The sequence below is a fragment of the Antedon mediterranea genome, chromosome 4 (genome assembly GCF_964355755.1).
Source record: "Antedon mediterranea chromosome 4, ecAntMedi1.1, whole genome shotgun sequence".
Classification (NCBI taxonomy): domain Eukaryota; kingdom Metazoa; phylum Echinodermata; class Crinoidea; order Comatulida; family Antedonidae; genus Antedon; species Antedon mediterranea.
In genome coordinates, this window is record NC_092673.1 from 8,251,925 (window position 1) to 8,271,444 (window position 19,520).

Genomic DNA, 19,520 nt, shown 5'->3' on the forward strand with positions numbered 1-19,520 from the left:
TGCGTAACAAAGTGTTATTTATAACAACTGAGATGCGCTTTCAACGGCTGCCGCCGAGAGATGTAAGCATGTGTTTTGTTACTGCCATGTCTCTCTTTCGATTTCTAGTAGTATTGGCTGTTGACTGAATCATCTACACTAAAAATGCGGTAACTTGTATATTGTATTTTATTGTATAAAAGTTTTCAGTTAAAACAATGATTGATTGTATTGTTTTTCTTGTAAAAATAAATATCAATGATATTTTCAATATCACACTGAATTAATCGATCACTCTCTATGGATCTGTGGGATTTACTCTTTCGTCGGTAATGTACGCACATCATCAAATGACAAAGGCACGATTGATTTGCTAGGCGCAATTCATTGCTAGCTGCTTTGATCGTATAATACATTCAAGTAGGCTACGATCATGCTGTTTGCTTGCGCGCTATGAAGTGTCCTTTCTGGCCAACTACAGAGTTGTCCTACTGATGAGTAGGCATATTTTTTTTTTCATTGGGGACTTCCCCTTGACGTTCGTAATAAACGCAAAAAATGTTTTCTTATCGCGTATTTTTACCGGCGGAAAAAGTAGGTTACGATCGTGCTGTTTGCTAGCGCGCTATGAAGTGTCCTTTCCGGCCAACTACATACAGGGTTGTCCTACTGATGAGTAGGAATATTTTTGTTTTCATTCGGGACTTCCCCTTGACAGTCGTAATGAACGCAAAAAATGTTATGTTTACCGGCGGAAAAAGTAGGCTACGATCATGCTGTTTGCTTGTGCGCTATGAAGTGTCCTTTCCGGCCAACTATAGAGTTGTCCTACTGATGAGTAGGAATATTATTTTTTTCATTCGGGACTTCCCCTTGACAGTTGTAATGAACACAAAAAAAATTTTATGTTCACCGGCGGAAAAAGTAGGCTACGATCATGCTGTTTGCTTGCGCGCTATGAAGTGTCCTATCCGGCCAACTACAGAGTTGTCCTACTGATGAGTAGGCCTAGTTTTATTTATTTATTTATTTATTTATTCGACTTCTCACTAACTCGGTTAGTGAAGGATCTGGACCAAAAGGTGGTAAACACCTCTAAAACGGTCCCTAACGTTCCTATTGAATGCAAAAACATTTTCTTTTCGCGCATGTTTACTGGCGGGAAAAGGTTACGATCGTTTTACTGTTTTCTAGCGCGCTATGAAGTTTTGTTCCCGGCCAACTAGAGTCACACTGATGAGTAGGCTTTATAGGCATATTTTTTTTTCATTGAGGACTTCCCCCTGACGTTCGTAATGAACGCAAAAAATGTTTCTTATCGCGTATGGTTACCGGCGGAAAAGGTAGGCTACAATCGTTTTTCTGTTTGCTTGCCCGCTCTAAGTATAAGTTGTGTTTCCGGCCAAACTAGAGGTGTCATTCAACATGAATGTTACGTGCAAGAGTACCATTTCCGTGTACTTAGTGTCGGAATACCTCCCCTCCGGGGGGAAGCGTGACGCTTGATGTGAATCCTGGGGATAACACTGCATACTGTTTACAGAACTAAAAGATATGCACGAAAAAGTAAAATGTATTACAATACAGATATCCACACAAAACATACAACGTAGTTGCCAAAAAAATGTGCAGAAAATTACAATTTAAGATGGGCACTGAAAATATAGAACTTGTTAACGGCTCGCACAAATACAGGGTTGTAGCTAAGAATTGTTGAGGGTGGAAAAAAAAATTGTGAGGGTGGTTTTTTACTAAGCTTACGAGCGAAGCGAGGAACTTAGGCTGGGGGCCAGGGGGCCGCCAAGGGCCCCCGGTCGGGGTTCAGGGGCCGAAGGCCCCTGAAAAAATTTGCTATATTGACCTTTATAAGACTCATTTTAATGATGGTTTATATGTGTAATTTTTTACATTTTTTTTTATTAATAATATTATCATTGTTCAGGTGAATGATTTTAATAAAGCAAAACATTACTTTTACCATGGACGTAATTATACGTACCTCCCGGTTTATACCTCCATGCTTTGACAGTGTAAGTGTAGGCCTACCATTTGGACCTAAACATAACTGCCTTTGTGGTTAACTTGCCCCTGAAGAACGCCTAGGCCTAGCTAGCTTGCATGAATTAAATAAATTTGTTCGATTTAGCCGAGAATATTTTTTCAAGATAAAAACCTCTTATTGATATTCATGCCGCACAACAACCACGTAGAAAAGCATCACGATGTACTTACATGAACGAACGTACATTTCGCCAGGTCTGCGGCCTGGGCGATGAATGATCTAGGCTATCATCCGAGCCATACTACAGTATACTCGCGCTAATGATGTAATTCACAAAATAAAAAATAATAACAGTACAAGATATATAGTATGTTTCAATTCAATGTTTTTTTAATAAATACACGTAGTCGGGAAGTTACTCCACAAAGCAGTCGGCGTGGAACGGTTGATTAGCCTACAGTTTAATTCGCCGGTTTTTTTAAATATTCTCCATGATTCATTCATACAGCAGAGGAGATAAGAAAATCGCGCACAGCATGCAAAGCTAGCAAGCTGCATGCTCTCCTAGGTTGTGATGTTCACTCAAGTGGAACTTGAGCGTACCGTCCAATCAGCATTAAGTACATGACAGTTCTGCTTGGTTGATTTTCAAAGCTGTGTGTTTTGTGCTAGGCTAGCTGCATTGTGCAATGTGAGCTTGTGTTAGCTAGAATATGCCCGATATTTCGCGGAAAAAAAAGGAATTTAGGGTGGGCGGACAGGTACGTCTGACGCTGGGCGGAAGGCCTTAAAATTAGCTTTAGACTGGGCGGGAGGCTTTTAGGCAGGGCGGCCCCGCCCGGCTCCGCCCTGCACAATTACATCCCTGCAAATACCATGTTTGTATTGTGTTTTTTGTTAATACCAACAGTGGTGTTGGTAGTGCTATGGGTGCTGCTTACCTGGACAAACCGAAATAGCCCTCTCTCTACAAAATGAGGATACAATTAAGAAAAGAAAAAATTCCATTGAGCACGCCTATCGCATAATGGTTATCATTCGCAAATTGTGTAGGTACTCAACAGAATTTCTTCGTAATGGTATATCCTGAGAGAGAGGGCTATTGTGGGTAAATCCAGATAAGTGGGTAAATCCAGATAAGCAGGTATGATACCTGTATAGTCTACATAACCTGCATACCGGGCCTGCATATTATCTAAAAACCATGCAAAAATCTATAAATTTATAGCTTACAATTGATTAAAATATTGGAATCTAAAAATAATAAATCCCTTCTGGCAAAATTGATTTTACAATACACACCCTTCTGAAACCATCATCATCTCTTGACAAAAATCAAATAGGATAAAGTAGTTAGCTTTTACTGATTGAAGTACTTACCAAAAACTATGTCCACATTTGGTCATGTGAGCTTCTTCAATAACTTCAAAACAAATGGGACTGAAATAAATAGAAATTTAAAGAATATTATTTCTCGCCAATAGCAATGAACCATCCTCACAAAAAAAAACAACCAAGAATTGATCTTGAAAAAGAGAAATTTGTTTAAAATGCATTGAAATCACAGCCTCAATTTCAAAAATGAATCTGTGTTCATGTCTGTACTGTAGTACAAATGCTAAAAATAACAGATTACAGTATACTGTAGATGGTGTGAATCAATTAACCCCAATTTCTTGGCAGCAGAAACAGGACAAATTTCAATAAACAGTTAAATGTCAGCATTAAAAACATCCAAACACTTCCTTCCAGGGGCTAGAACACCATTAAACTGGTCATTTAAAAATGAATGATTATTTCATTGACAGCTGTAGTATCTTCAATGTTTGATCGCATTGTATTTTGATTTAATGTAAATGTTAACTTTTTTGTCAACAACCAACCACAAATTTAAACGCTATTTAATTTGGAAGCACAACTTTAGAAAAAATGCAGTAATTTTAAAAATTATACTTTTAATTAAACAGTTTATTAGGTGCTACAGTATGCAGCATATGAAACACATTTTAAACACAGTAAATGTGAACATCATAATTAATGGAATTTACCAGACATTGTTTATCTGATCCTGCTGTTAAAAAAAGATTGGTAATTTCTTGTAAAAATTCATCTGAAATGGCTAGAGAAAGGCCTACATCAAGACCAAAAGTCATACTGGGACTATACACGGGGATGCCTCTTTGTCTGAAATCAGACATAAATTTATAGGGAGTGGGATTATACTGATGATATACTGTATGGTATTAAACTGTAATTTCTGAGTGAAGAAATTTTAAGATGCAGTAATATGGATTTAGTATTTACTGTTTTAGTTACAGTATTTTCCCAACAGCGCAGTTCTGTATTTCTTTAAAAAAATACAATACATTAATACCTTCTCAGCTCTTTCTTTGTGAAAATGGGCAAATTTAATATACAGTACTTGATTTGTATAAAAACAATGTTTTAAATTTTATGTTTAAATACCAAAAAGGACAACTTCCAAAATGTTTTAATTCTTTATTCAGTTTATTTGATAATTATCATACATACAGTATGAGACTAGAAATAAAGACAATATTATTGTATAAAATTAAAATCAATCTATAAGAAATATAAGAGAGAGTAAAAATATATCAATATTTAAAAAACTATTACTAAATAAATGCATTAATAGTTATAAAGAAACAATATATCTTTGTGAAAACCACATTTGTAAAATATGTCTAACTTAGACATATATAACATCATCAGCTTGTATCTTTATCGTTTCAAATTAATTACATTTTCGTATATTCTGTGATGTATATTATATTATAATAGTACGTTGTATTTTTTCCTTAATAATTTATTTACTACATGAAAACATTTTAGTAATATATTTGTAAATTTATATTTAAGTTAGGGTGCCACAGATAAAAAGCTTTGCTTGCTTGTGGTTATCCTGTTTTTCACACTTTATTGTACTTTATTTTCTTTTCTTTTTTGATATTTTTTTATGAACGTTGTGTGAAAAATAAAAGAATCAATCAATCAATCAGTAATTGAAAAACATGACTAAAAGTTATTACAGTACAAGTATCAATAATTTAAAACATTAAAATATTGAAAATCTCCCTAAATATTCTTATTATATTATAACATGGCATTTCAATATAAAGGTCTATTATGTGGTTCAATATAAATTTCTATTAATAGAATCTTTTGTCTGCGACTATCTGGCAGCGAAACATCCACTGTAATAACTGAAGAGATGAGTCAGTATTCAATCTCATTACAATGATAATCTACTGTACTGTACATAGCAATAACCTTGTTGAAGACAGTCAATAAATAATTGTATTTTAAAACATTATTTTGGAGAATTTAATTTAATCCAAGAAAAAACATTTTGACATGATTTAATCATATTGTGCAAACAAATTTGTACTGAACGATTGAAGGATTCAGTTATTATTGATCAAATTAAAATCACATAAATTATGCACAAATAATTCTAGGATGAATTAATAATTAATACATTAGTTTAATAATAACATAACATTGAAAATAATTGAAGATTCCAAACTAACAATTAAAAATAACATGTTTTAATATTTAAATTAAAATTTTTCTAGTAAATTAAAATTTTAAAAAACATCTTCAATTCTTAATTATTACTTGGCCAAATTTACATTTCTTCAACATCAAGTTTTAAATTATCAACAACAAAAATACCACCAGATGTTATGTATTGACTTTACATTAAAATAAATAATTCCGATATTTTGTATTTTCCATATGGGTTGTATTGTAGTCAAAATATTAAATAACGTCCCCTGTGTTCAGGTGTAAAAAGGGGTTAGTGCATTTATAGTTTTTTTATTAAATAACACAGCAGACACTCAAATACTTGCATACTGTATACTTACAGTAATTGACAATCTGTAGCAAATCAGCATGCAAAGTATAAAACCTAATTTTCTCTTTGTTTCTATTGTTATTCATGTATTGTTCAGACTTCATAGTAATACTGTACTGTAGGTTACCTCAGGGAAGAATTAAATTGTAATTTAACTCTTCCCTGGTTACAATATTCTCCTAGTTTTAACACTTGATTAATTAACAGAGAGTGAATAAGAGATTAACTGAGTTGGTTATTATATTGAGTTGTCACAAGCTAATCTGATGGTACACTACTGTAGGTACTGAACAGTACCGACTCTACACAGTATACTGTAGTCTTTAATCTTTCATATCCCAGTATACTGTAGATCAAACTCTCAATGTTATAGGAAGAAGAATAACCACTACCTGTACACATAGGATTCAAACTAACCGCTTACAGTATGTATTGAAATTAATTATAGAATTGAGTATGAAAAGTGTTTACTATGCTTAAAACAGATTCATACTCGCCCTACAGTAGATATCCTCAGGATTACTTTACCCAAGTTTCAGCTCGATTCGGAGCAATTTTGAATTTTTACCTTGACCTTTGACATCGCATGATATTGGGTGCCGCCCTCTTTGATATCACATTAATAATAATATGGATTCTCTATCCTCACGAATACTTTAACCAAGTTTGAACACCATGCGATCCATCTGAATAAAGCCGGACAGACAGAGACGCAGAGATTCGTGAATTTACTGTACAGCAAAAAAGATACAGTACACTATTTTTCATACAAACAACTGTACAGACCAGTTGAGAGATAATGTTAATATTGAGGTCTACTGTACATTAATAATACTGTAGTTAAACTGAACCAAATCCAAGTTTACAACCGATGTACTTGATCATTGAACAGGTTCCTACCAATATAACCCACCCTGACAGACCTACGTTAAATACTGTACTGTACCATCCTAATGGATTACACTGTTTACAGTATACTACAACAAGGATATTATCTGTGTATATTTTGCATTAGAATAGAAAGCAGACCTTAAACCGCAATATACTGTAATAGGAATAAAAAAAATACAGTATCTAAACATAGCTAAGGATTGGCATCCCTGAATTAAATGAAACTAATTTATTAGGAATTGTCACCACATCCTGTAGATATCACATAATGTACAAGCTTACTAGACCACTAATCTAATGTAAAAGGGATGTGGTCAAATATAAAAAGTACAGTTCATTTTAACAGTAATGTTAATCTTTTTTTTGTAAAACTTTATTCTAGTGAACTACAGTAAAGCCCCTTTCTCACAGATGTGCCTGCAATATACCGGTATTATGCTGGCATCGTGCCGGTATCATTACCGGCATATACCCATTCTCATCGGACTATCGTGCCGGAAATATAACCGGTATATACCGGCTTTCTGTGAGAAAGGAGTCGGTCATATTCGGCCAATAAAAAGTCTGACAAAATAATTATTGAGGGCGTCCTTTATTGTTATTATTTTTGTCTAGCAATATATGGCGGCGAATTTTAAGTTACAGATTATTTAATTATCTTCCTTTATAGCATATTTATGCAATACATGCTATGTACAGTATATTGTGCATATATTATACAGGTACAGCAATTAATTAGCCGTCATTGGCAATCTGTAAAACATCTTAGAAGGCTGTACAATTTACAAGGCGACGAAGGGTCAGGCACCAACAAAGAGCTATGGCCTAGGCCTATAGATTATGCTACACATTTCTTCTTGTCCCCTTATTTTAAGCAGATCTCTTCTCATTATCCCTCCAGTTCGACACTATTATTGTTAATTGAATTGAATCAGCGCCAAAGTGATACACTTGACCGCGCAAGGTGTCAAAGCCTCGACGGGGAATTAAATATAACCTCGGAATATAACGGTGTTACGTTCTCACAGAATGCCCGTCTGGCATTGCGGGGAATATCCCTAGAATATTACTAGGTCTAAAGCAGGTCATGTCGATGGTCATCTCCCTGGTATAACTACCTCCAACAGTAAAATGCTCCAGGGGCCTAAAAAGAATGCAAGGCCCGTGTTCTGCACCACTACTGACAATTCAGACAAAACTGTAAAATATTGGTAATACATTCCAGACATACAATAATTAAGCACAGTATGGTACTGTTTCTATTGAAAAATAAAAAAAGAACGGTTTTTTGGAAACCAATTTCGGCTGTTGTTTATAAATAAAGGTCGCGTTGCAGCTCAATTTTTACTCAAATAAAACCAGTTCCGTCCATGTGCATTCGTTATGAATGACGTCATTATATACACCACAATGCAGTTCGTTAGGCGGAAGCGCGATTGGATCGAGGTCATGTTTATTTTTTTTCGCATAGCGCGATCCCCAAGAAATAGCATCCATTTCATCATAGAAGGGGGAATTATTACCTGAAACGTTTAATTGTGGTCCTTGGTTAAAGTATAGGTACGTCGCACCCTCTGATATTGTCAAGTTGAACTCGTCTAGCTTTCACACGCTTTACAATATTCTTAAAAACATGTAGGCCTAGGCCTACGTGAGTCTTTCTTCCGACTCCCGACAAGTCCCCTCATCTTCTTCCCTTCACATATTTTTTACGAACCTCGTAATGGCATCGGTCAACATTTTTTAGTTAAATAAAATACTCACTATCTAGAGAAATAAAAATGACTTAGGCCTAGATCCTATCGCGCGGGTTTGACTGCGAGTTGACCGCAATCGTCCCAGTGCAGCAGACTGCAGAGTTCAGTTTTTGGGGTCAAATTGAGACCGTGATTGTGTTTCAGAACGGTTCTTTGCGATTGAGACCGCAATCAATTGGGGTTTTTGAAACCGTTTTTAAGATCGGTTCTTTTTTGTGGGGACCCATTTCTGCTGGCAAGAAAAAATGGTTCTTGAAAAGAACGGTATTCAAAACCGTATTCTCTGCTCTATAGAAACAGTAAAACAGTACATAAACTTTCCTGCTATGTGATTAAACATTTCTTTTTTAATAGCATTCTAAATAATTCTTTGTTTTTCAGATACTGGAGAAGGAGTGGGCATACTGTACAGTATTACTACAGTGTACTGTTCAAACGTGAAAAGTGGATACTGCACCATACAAAACCACTAACAATAGGCCTATCATTAATTTAGTACCAGGGATCTAGACTATACACTACATAGTAATCATTATAAATTCATGTTCCCTACAGTTACTTCTTCAAAAATCTTGGACCATACTTTATTTTTCTTTGAATTAGACCTTGTGTCAAAAGATATAATTTTCTTTGTATTGTTCTGTACAGTAATCTCATATTATACATACAGTACTGCAGTTTATTGTGTTTGTAGCTGTACATAAAAGGTAGAAATGATTTTAAAATAATACATAAATAATTTCTAAAATTAATTATTTAATTTACTCTGTTTTAGAGGCAGTTGAGTTTTTGTCTTGCTTAATTCAACTTGCTGGGTAAAGATAAATTACAGTAGGCATGAAAATACACATTATGTTTGAATATCATACAATTTAAATGACATGAATTTAATGATAAATAATTAATAGTATTCAACAATTTATTAAGGATGACAGTTACACAATGGAGAAACCTTGGAGTATTAATATTTAAATGTGCTACAGGAGATGACAAATACAGTATAGTCTTAATAATATTAATATTATTATCAAAATTATTATTTTTAATGATAGAAATAATACAAACTGGAGTAAAAAATATAAACATACCTCCATGATATAAACAGTTCAGTAAATTTTAAGAATGAAATAATTTTAAACTTAAAATGTTCTTTAACAAGTACTGTATGTGCTAAAGAATGTGTAGCTTATAAATAAAGGTCAACCAAATTGACTGAGTTTAATAACCAGATCAAATAGTAATACCACAATGTGACCACAGGGAATTTTTATCAAGGAGGTTTCACAGAAAGAACCTGTAACTGTAGTATTAGTACTACATGTTTGGAATAAGACCACAAAAGAATAATTTCTACTGAGCTCATTCAAGAATAAAAGAGTGTTTAAATCAACTTAAATTTTGCATTTACAATCAAAAAATTCTATTAATTGTATTGTTATGTTTTGTGTAAATTATTGTGATTAATAACATAATTTAGTTGCTTTATTTTTAACACAAAGTAGACGATTGTTGAGTTCAACTTCCTGAAATAACTAAATTATGTTATCTGTTTCTTTAAAAAAGTAAACTGAGTCATTGTCGTATAGGCCTACTTATGAAGTGTAATGTTTAATCATATCAATAACTGCTAGCTACAGCACCTGTAAACACATTTTTCAAATAAATCGTAAAAATAGAATGTTGAATTTTGTAATTGTTTTCTTTAACTGTTTTCTTTAGTGTTTCTTTAAATAACAGACTAAACATTTTGGCAAATTTTAGCCTAAGTAATGCAGTTCAAATTAGCAATTGAAATGACAGGTACCTATCTCATTGTATGTTTAACTACAATGAAACCTCATGAGGTACATTTTGCTATTGCACACTTGTCAATTTACGGCGATGGGTGTATGGTGATCGCACACGATATGTATACTGTATCCTAAATACGTTGTCAAAATATGGTACTCGGTAAAGTTGTCCTTTAAGGACATAATTAGAGCAGTGACAGGCGGTTATTAAAGACAACAGTGGCACTACACTATAATCCATAGCCGTATCATTGGCAAGGGTTCGATCCAAGGTTCTGCTGGTAGAATGAATCTTCTTGAATGAACTACAGTACTGTACTGTATAAACCGTAAGTCCAGTGTACACAAAATGCTTGTGTGCACTTAAAGAGTCCTGATGTACAGTAGTTACATCTTTTATAATGAGTTGGAGGTTACCACCGTGTAGGCCTACTAGCTCCAACAGCCACTCTCTCTTGAGCGCTAGAATTAGTAGCAATGACATGACTTTACTCTAGTAAGCATGTAGTTTAAAAGTGTAATATCTAAGTCCAAAGCGACAGCAATGATCATTAGATAAAATTGGTGCTATATAAATCAAGAATATTATTAAATTTTATCATTCATATTAAAAATCACAGCTTTTTTAATTCAATAAAATCCACAGATTTAAAAATATTAAAGATTCAAATGATTAATACCGTTATCTTGTTTTGTTAACTATAGTAATACTATAGTTAACAAAACAAACTATAGTTAACAAAACAAGATAACGAGAAAATAGATTTAGTGTATTGAAGACAATCTCTCCTGTAATTCATAGACGATTTTCGTGCGACGAAACCCATCTTGCAGTGAACATTTTTTTTTAACCATACAGAGGTAGAGGCCAATCTTTTATTAAGAACAGTAAAATTAAACTAAAATCATATTCATAATGAGCGTTTTCATTAAAAACATCCAAAAACGATGCTTGCAATGTATCTAGGCCTAGAGTGCTGCACACCAGGTCCATACATTAATTAGCGCAACCAAAATAAAACGTAACCGATATGATAAAGAGCATATCCAAAGGCACTACCACTAGGTTAGGCCTACTGTAGGCGGAATTCCTGTAGGCTAGGCCCAACCTACTGTAGTAGGCTAGGCCCTAGTCTAGGGCCTAGGGCCTATATTATTTTTTTAGGTTAAATTTACTTTGGTTAGGCAAAATGCCATACCAGTCAGGCAGCTAGATAGAGGCTAGGCCTAGTAGAGCTTCTTTAAATACAGACACGAAACATACCATACAAAGTCGTTGTCTTTGTCTTCATATGAGCTCCCAACTCCATTGTATACAGGTGCTGGAGAATGCAGCGGTCGTTTACGATTTGATTCAGTCCGAGTAGGACGACCTCCTTGCCGTCTGTTTGCAGTGTTTGACATCACTATCGACGAGTGCCAGGCTAGGCTATCCCGCTAGGCCTAGGCTAGGTAGGCTAGCCTTATCAAGCTAGCTAGGGCACAAACTAACACAGATCCAACAACAAGCGTTGCTGTATAAAGGATATTTAGTTAATCAAGTGAACAAAACAATAAAATATATCCATTCCATAAACATCAGGGTAAACCAGAGGTTAATTTGTGTAGGCAATTCATCATGTATGTGCGGAAGTAGAGACTGCGTGACTAATATTTTCACAAGCCAGCCTACTATTAAAATGTGTGTGCTGGTGGTGGCTAGCTAGCTAGCTGCTGCTCTATTGATGTGTGGCGGCGCAGCGCAGCAGCAAACAGACAGATCGTGTGTCGTGTGTCGTCGGCGGCGAACAGTTTTTGCATCTATAAAATCTCGAGCGGAGGAGCAAAGTACCATGGGTAAATCCAGGGTAGCGTGAAATTCGATAAGTAAACTGATGATGCCTCATGATGATGGTTGATGAGATAAAAAAAAATCATTTTATTGTCCTGTCTTTTTAATTCCACAAAAAGACAAAATTACAAACAAATATAAAATTGTGTAGTTTGTAATCTCTTTTATGGAACGCCGTTTACGCAACAGTTCGATGATATGAATTTTATGACTTCAGACTATATGAATGAAATGCATCATATGAATTGCATGACGCGATATGAATGACATGTTTTGAATTGAATATTTTGAATTGGATTTGAATTGAATGGAATATGTTTTGAATGAAATGTTTTGAATGAAATTTTTTTAATGAAATGTTTTGAATAAAATGTTTTGAATGAAAAGTTTTGAATGCTTTGAAAAGTCAAACTATTGGCCTCGTATGAGCCTATATGTCATTCCCGCTCAAGATTTTTTTCTCAACCTCGCCTTGCAGGTACCGTCTTCTTCTCTCTCCACCCGGTGTAATCAATATGGATCCTTTACAGAAAGCCTGCTGATAAGAAGGAAAAATCAAGAGTGACTTTTCGAACTGACGAAATTCGAACATTAATTGTTGCCTATAACCGTAACATCTTTTTTAAAAGGAAGATCCTGATGGTAGCGGAAATGACTTTAATGGGTGGGTGAGGTGTCAATATAAGTTATTAGCGCTCAATGATTGAGCCTCAATCTTAGCAACTAAATGAAGCAGCAGTCACTCAACTCAACTGAAAGGAACTACTTGCGCGAGAGCGCTTATGGCGACATATTGACTACTGAACGGAACTAAACGGAACTAAACAGAACTGTAAGGAACCAGTGTGCGAACTGAACAACTTGCTTGATTCGTAACAATCTTAGTTGCATTTTTTAGCTCCTTTCAGTTTCAGAAAAATAGAACAAAAGCAACTGAAAGGAACTTAAGCTTATGTCGACATTTTTTTGTGTGGATATCATTGCTGTCAGTTATTTTATTTATTTGTCCCTATCGTTGTGTAACATTTAAAATAAAAATTATACAGAATTTAAATAAAATTAAACAAAATGCTACACAACGATACCATGAACATACAAATTAGATGTTTAATTCTTGAGTTGTTCTTATAAATGTTACCCGCTACCCCAAAAATGTCTTTTTATTGCAATTTTTAAGAATACAAAAATGACAATTTGTATACTGCACTGCAAATTTTATCCTTTTTTTTCTTCAATATATTAGTAAAAACATTAAAACACTTGTAATTCAAATAAAAAAATATCGAAAATTGGAGATCTGATATTGAAATTTATCTAATTTTGTAAAAAATGTACATTTTTGAAAAAGGTCACTGACCTTTTGACCTCCATTGACCTTAATAATCGTTCGATTAATTTTATTTAAATTCTATATTACTAAAAATGTAAAAGAATTGCTACACAACGATACCAAGAACATACTAATTAGATGTTTCATTCTTGAGTTATTTTTATAAATGTTATCCGCTACCCCAAAAAAATGTCTTTTTATTGCAATTTTTAAGAATTAAAAAATGACAATTTTTATAAAATGTACTGCAATTTTTTTATCTTAACACACATTTTCTTATTCTATATGTAGCACAAGTAAAAGACAATTCAAATAAAAAAATATCGAAAATTGGAGATCTGATTTTGAAATATATCTCATTTTGCCAAAAAAATTACATTTTTGCAAAAGGTCAGTGACCTTTTGACCTTCATAATCGTTTGATTAATTTTATTTAAATTCTACATGATTTAAAAAACACATATGCTACATACCGACACCAAGATCAGACTAATTAGATGTTTGATTCTTGGGTTATTGGTATTAATGTCCATTAATGTTAACCCCTACCCCAAAAACGTCTTTTTATTGCAATTTTGAAGAATAACAAAATTACTTGACAATGGTGTTAATGCACTGCAATTTTTTTCATGTTAACACACATTTTGTTATTCAATATGTCAGTAAACACAAGTAAAGCACAATTAAAATAAAAAATATTTTCAAAATTGGAGATTTGATATTGAAATTTATCTCATTATGGCAAATATTTGCAATTTTGCAGAAGGTTAGTGACCTTTTGACCTCTACTGACCTTAAACATGGTTCGATTAATTTTATTCAAATTCTATATGATTAAAAAACATGTATGCTACACAACGACACCAAGATCATACTAATTAGATGTTTCATTCTTGGGTTATTGCTATTAATGTTACCCCCTACCCCAAAAATCTATTTTTATTGCAATTTTTAAGAATAAAAAATGAAAATTTGTATATAATGAACTACAATTTTAATCTTGTTAACATATATTTTCTTATTGAATATGTCAGTAAGCACAAGTAAAACACAATTAAGATAAAACATGTTGAAAATTGTAGATACTATGTTGAAATTTATCTATATTTTGGCCAAAATGTGCATTTTTGTAAAAGGTCAATGACCTTTTGACCTCTACTGACATTATTGATCGTCCGATTCATTTTATTTAAATTTTATAAGATTTTAAAAGACGTATGCTACACAATGGTACCAAGATAATACTAATTAGATGTTTTATACTTGGGTTATTAGGATAAATGTTATCCCGTACCCCAAAACAATATTTGAAGATAAAACACTGATGATCATTATACAAATGACACAAGTACATACAATGCATCCCTATATTTTTCTTGTTAACATGAATTTTTTCACTCTATATGCCCGTGGGAAGAAAATGATACCAAAGAAGTTTAACTGTGTGGGGGTGCACGGTAACCCCCTCCAGCCCTTGAGCTAATAGGCATATATTTTTTTAACAATAAAAATGTTATTTTACAGTATAACTTTTCATTTACAGAAAAAGTTCTCAGTGACACTTTCTGGCCTGTTATCCGAGAATTGAAAGCAATGTTCCGAGGGAAAGCACATGAGGAACAAGGTGGCGTCGATATTAGTAGTGACTTGACAATGCCGTCAGAGGTTGAATGTTCTCAGTTAAATGCAACGGTATGTTTTATGTTTTTACTTCGTTATATTGATTCAAACAGTTGTTTAAAATGTTTAATAATTCGATACTTCAGTGTAAGAAAACCCCAATGCTCATTCTATTCCAATTTTATTTTCATTTGTTCCTATTATTTTTGAAGACTAATCACAGTATCTTCAGGATTAACATCAATACCGTCAAAGAATATGTCTTTAATATCATCGCAAACAGCGTTAATATCGTCACCAACGAAAATACCGTTCGAACCTTAAACAACATTGTCAACGACACATTTTGGCCTGTAATTCAAGAATTGAAAACAGTACTTAGACTTCGTGGCATGGCACGGGCACAAAGGGACGGTGTCGATTCGGTAGTCAGCTCAAATGTTGAGCGTGCTCTTCGCAGTAAGAAACTAAAGCCAATAAAGAAAACGCCAAGTATGCAGGTATAACTTGATTTTATCCTCCTTAGTGAACAATATGTTATAGTATCTAAAGTTTAATTATAATCTATTCAGGAATAATACATTTTTATAACCAAGAAGAATCTCCTCCCGACCAAAATTAGAGACTTGGAATTATGGCGATGACAACTTTACATTCATTTCTTTTCTATTTTGTATTATAAAGATGGCTTTCGTCAACGACACCACCTTCACGATTGACAAACATGCAGTCAAGGAGTACGTCTCAACATCATCGCATACAGTGCAATGTCGTCACTTCTAGTAGAACCGTCGTCATGGATAACAAAGATGCAGAAGACCACATTGATATAGCAATTGATAACCAGACTGCAGATGCACCAAAAGCAGGAATTTTCCGACGTCTTTTCCGCAAACTTCGACAACGCTTCCGTAACACCAGAGGCCATGACACTTCTACAGTGGCCGAGCATACGGAAATAATCAAAGAAACTATTAATGGCATACTGAATACTGAATACTGAATACTGAAATGCTTTATTTGTCCATCATCATCATAAAATAACAACAGAAATTCTTCTTGAAGATTGACAATTATTAGTAAAATAATAAATAGATATACAATAAAATATATTATGTACACACACGTCATAATTGCACAAAAAAATATAAGTTATGAAACACGGTGTAAATATGACAAGGTATTAAAATTGAATAGGATTCAGGAGATTAAAATAGTTTAAAACAGCTTTAAAAGGATTAAAAACAGCTTTAAAAGGATTCAAACCATTAGAATGTTCCTAAAACCTTACAATTTATAAATTGCTAAAATTCAAATAGGCTAAACATGTTAAAAACGTTTAAAAATATTAAAAATATAAAAACATTTTATAAAGTTTCATTGTTTACATAGTCTTGTAATAATTACATAACATTTATCGATGGTGACGTGAATTAATTATATGAATAGCATTTGCAACAAAGGCATATCTCGATCTGTTTGTCTTAGTTATTGGAACATGTATTCTACCATTGCGTTTGATAATAAAGTATTTGCTAAGGGGATGATCAACATCCTTAATTATTTTTTGAGCACAGATAGGCCTACCAGTGCAAACGATGCAAGCAATGCTAGCAACGAAGATGATCTTGCAGAAAATAATGAAGAAGACAGAGTTTCAGTTGATACCATTGATCCTGTTCCCACTACTTCACGCCACAAGTTCCTCTCAGCGTGTTTATGCTACAAACACTAATCAGTGCAGTTACAGTGAATCAATTTTGTATTGAGGATCGATATAGCAGTTTTATATTTATACTATGTCTCATTATTTTATCAACTTGAATAAAATCAAGGATTAATTTTTACATATTTTAAAGTTGTGTTCATTTGTTGAAAATAGAATTGTACATCTTATCACAAGTAAATAGCTTACTTAGTATAGTATTGTAGGCTAGACATAACCCACACTTTTTACTTTTCACACATAAAAATATAGAATTTCATGTTACAAGATTAACAAACACTAAACACTGACTCGACTGCTCATACTATGGCGCATCCTTCTCTCTTCTTTCCGTAAGCCGCCAGCAAATCTTAACAGACTTAACTTGGGCTTCCATTCCATTTAGTAGGGGAAAAGCTAACGTGGCTCAGAGGTCCGGTATGCGGTCAAGCTACCAAGAGAACGCGATAGGAATGACATGTAGCTAATAGTTTGACTTTTCACTCCTTTAATGTTGGGTGTGAACCCTGCCACAAGTTAAAACATCATAGGCTAAATAGAAATGTTAAAGACACTCTAGTATGCTCATAGTTACCACGTGGATTGGTTTTTAGTCGCGTGGACGTGACTCAATAGTTCACTATGTCGGTCGGTCGGTCTGTCGGTCTGTCGGTCTGTCGGTTTGTCTGTCGGTCCGGTATCACTATGCGTTTTATCGCTTTTCTGTAATTTTTGAACTGTTTTGATGTAGGCCTACATTACTTTTTGAAAGTTCATTTTTTTCTGAGAGCACGCGACTTATGGCTGTTGGCCTTGTTATCTTGTGCTTCGGTTTCTTTTGTTTCTGCGTCGGACTTGCGCGTTTGTGCAAGTTGATTGAAAGTTATTTTTCTTGTAGTTTTATTTCATATTACGCCAAGCAAAATGAATTCCCATTATAATTTAAGTGGACCAATAACATTTCTTGAATATAAATCCGAAATCTTGTCCCGCCTTTAGTCAGTTATTCAAGAGTACGGAAGCATTAGGAGAACTAGGTATCACGCGGAATCATGTTTACTACGGCTACTAAAAATGGATATTTGGAAACACAGACTGGGCATGCGCAAACCTCAAAGCACTTATGGGAGAAGGAGTCTATGTGATATATGCAGATAGTAGTACGTTAGACCTGTTCAATAAACAATGTTTTCGTTTTGGCTGTAAATTTATAATTTATTGTCAAAACAATCCGATCCTTCCTCTATAATGATACTACATATTTTTGGTGAATGGTGTGTATAGATGAAGATTGTTAGTACAGTATTGAGTATGTTTGTCGGCGGCCAGTTTGTTTACTGGAATGTTGGGGTATGTTGGTCATTAAGTCCCATTTACACTAGGACGATAACGATCGACGATAAATTGGTAAACATGCAATTTTCCTACATAAAAAAAAAATTAAAAGGTTTCACTATAACCATGCTGCCTTTGATGAAAATAATATTGTTACGTAAGTCGAGCGGCGTTTGTTGTAAGAAATATTTCTTGTCTAAATTCAATATTAGTGGTGTTTATACTGTCTTTTTAGTTTGTAATTCCTTCATGTGCATTTTTGTCCTTAAACAATGTGGAAACCATTTTAAAAACAGTATAAAACAAGCTTAATTTTGGCAGATAATATTTACAGTGCAATTTTTGTAGTCTCAGGGGCCTATAGGATAGTAAGATCACAAACTTCTAGCCTGCTTTTACAAGTAACAATGCCACATACGTGGCTACAGTCGCGTGCTTAAGTTAGTGTTTACCGACCAATCGACCGACCGACATAGTGAGCTGTAGAGTCGCGTTGCTCGCGACTAAAAACAGTTTTAAACAGGAAAGTAAACTTTGCAGCAGAATACACTTGGCTAACCAATCCCAAATCGCTTGACTAGGAACCATTGTTTAACAACTTGCTTTTAAAATTGATTTGAGGGTACAATTGTTTTGGCTTGTTCAACAATACAGTAATACTTGGAGTACAATTCATTCTGTCGATTGCTTTTTTTGAGCTCTGTATTTTTAGCTCATGTAGTGGACATCTAGACTCATCTGACTACTCGCATCATTTAACGAGTTAGTCAGAGGATGTTTTCCTCCGTAAAACCTTCAATGTGAAATACTAAACTTATTTTTTTATAGCGTTATTAGAATTGAAATGTACTTTTATTCGGCTCTTTGTTGTCTGGTTTTCGAATCTTACACAAAAGGGAAAAATTCACTAGAAAATTGTAATGTGGGTCAGTAAAATCATTAGAATAAGCTCGCCGCTTGAATCTCTAATTATTTCGCTTCATAAGGGACATTCTAAACACTGTACAGTATCTAAAATTCAGAAATCCGATCATTCTCTAAATCAATCACTTAGCCAAACTGGTAGATTGTGATCTGCTTTAAAACAAAACTTTAGAATCACTGTTGGTACCGGTACGATGCTTTATTATTGTATTCATGTCTGATTTGTATGGAATTTTTTAATGAAAACAGTCGAAGTTGGTTACTGTCACAATGGTAAATTTTAAGTTACCATTGTAACTTAAAACTTAAAAGTTCTTCATTATAATATATTACAAAATTCTAGTAATTATTGCTTCTTAAAATTATCCTTATTTTCTGTGTTACCATACTTGAATTGATCCATCGTTTTGCTATACGACATTTCCTTTTCTCCATTCAACAGATCTTTTTGTACCAATGGGACGTAAATGGGCCTA

The 19,520-nt window shown here is 33.9% G+C and overlaps 1 protein-coding gene across 1 annotated transcript in view; it reads right to left on the minus strand.

Annotated features, from left to right (window-relative positions):
• LOC140046534 (E3 ubiquitin-protein ligase COP1-like) overlaps positions 1-12,020 on the minus strand; it is a 42,075-nt gene extending 30,055 nt beyond the window's left edge. Inside the window, exons 1-2 of the mRNA XM_072091217.1 lie at positions 11,564-12,020; positions 3,362-3,421 (exon numbers count right to left, since the gene is read on the minus strand). Of these exons, the coding sequence (XP_071947318.1) occupies positions 3,362-3,421; positions 11,564-11,703 (200 nt within the window). The 5' untranslated portion in view covers positions 11,704-12,020. The remainder of the gene's footprint in view (positions 1-3,361; positions 3,422-11,563) is intronic.
• Positions 12,021-19,520: the final 7,500 nt, after the last annotated feature.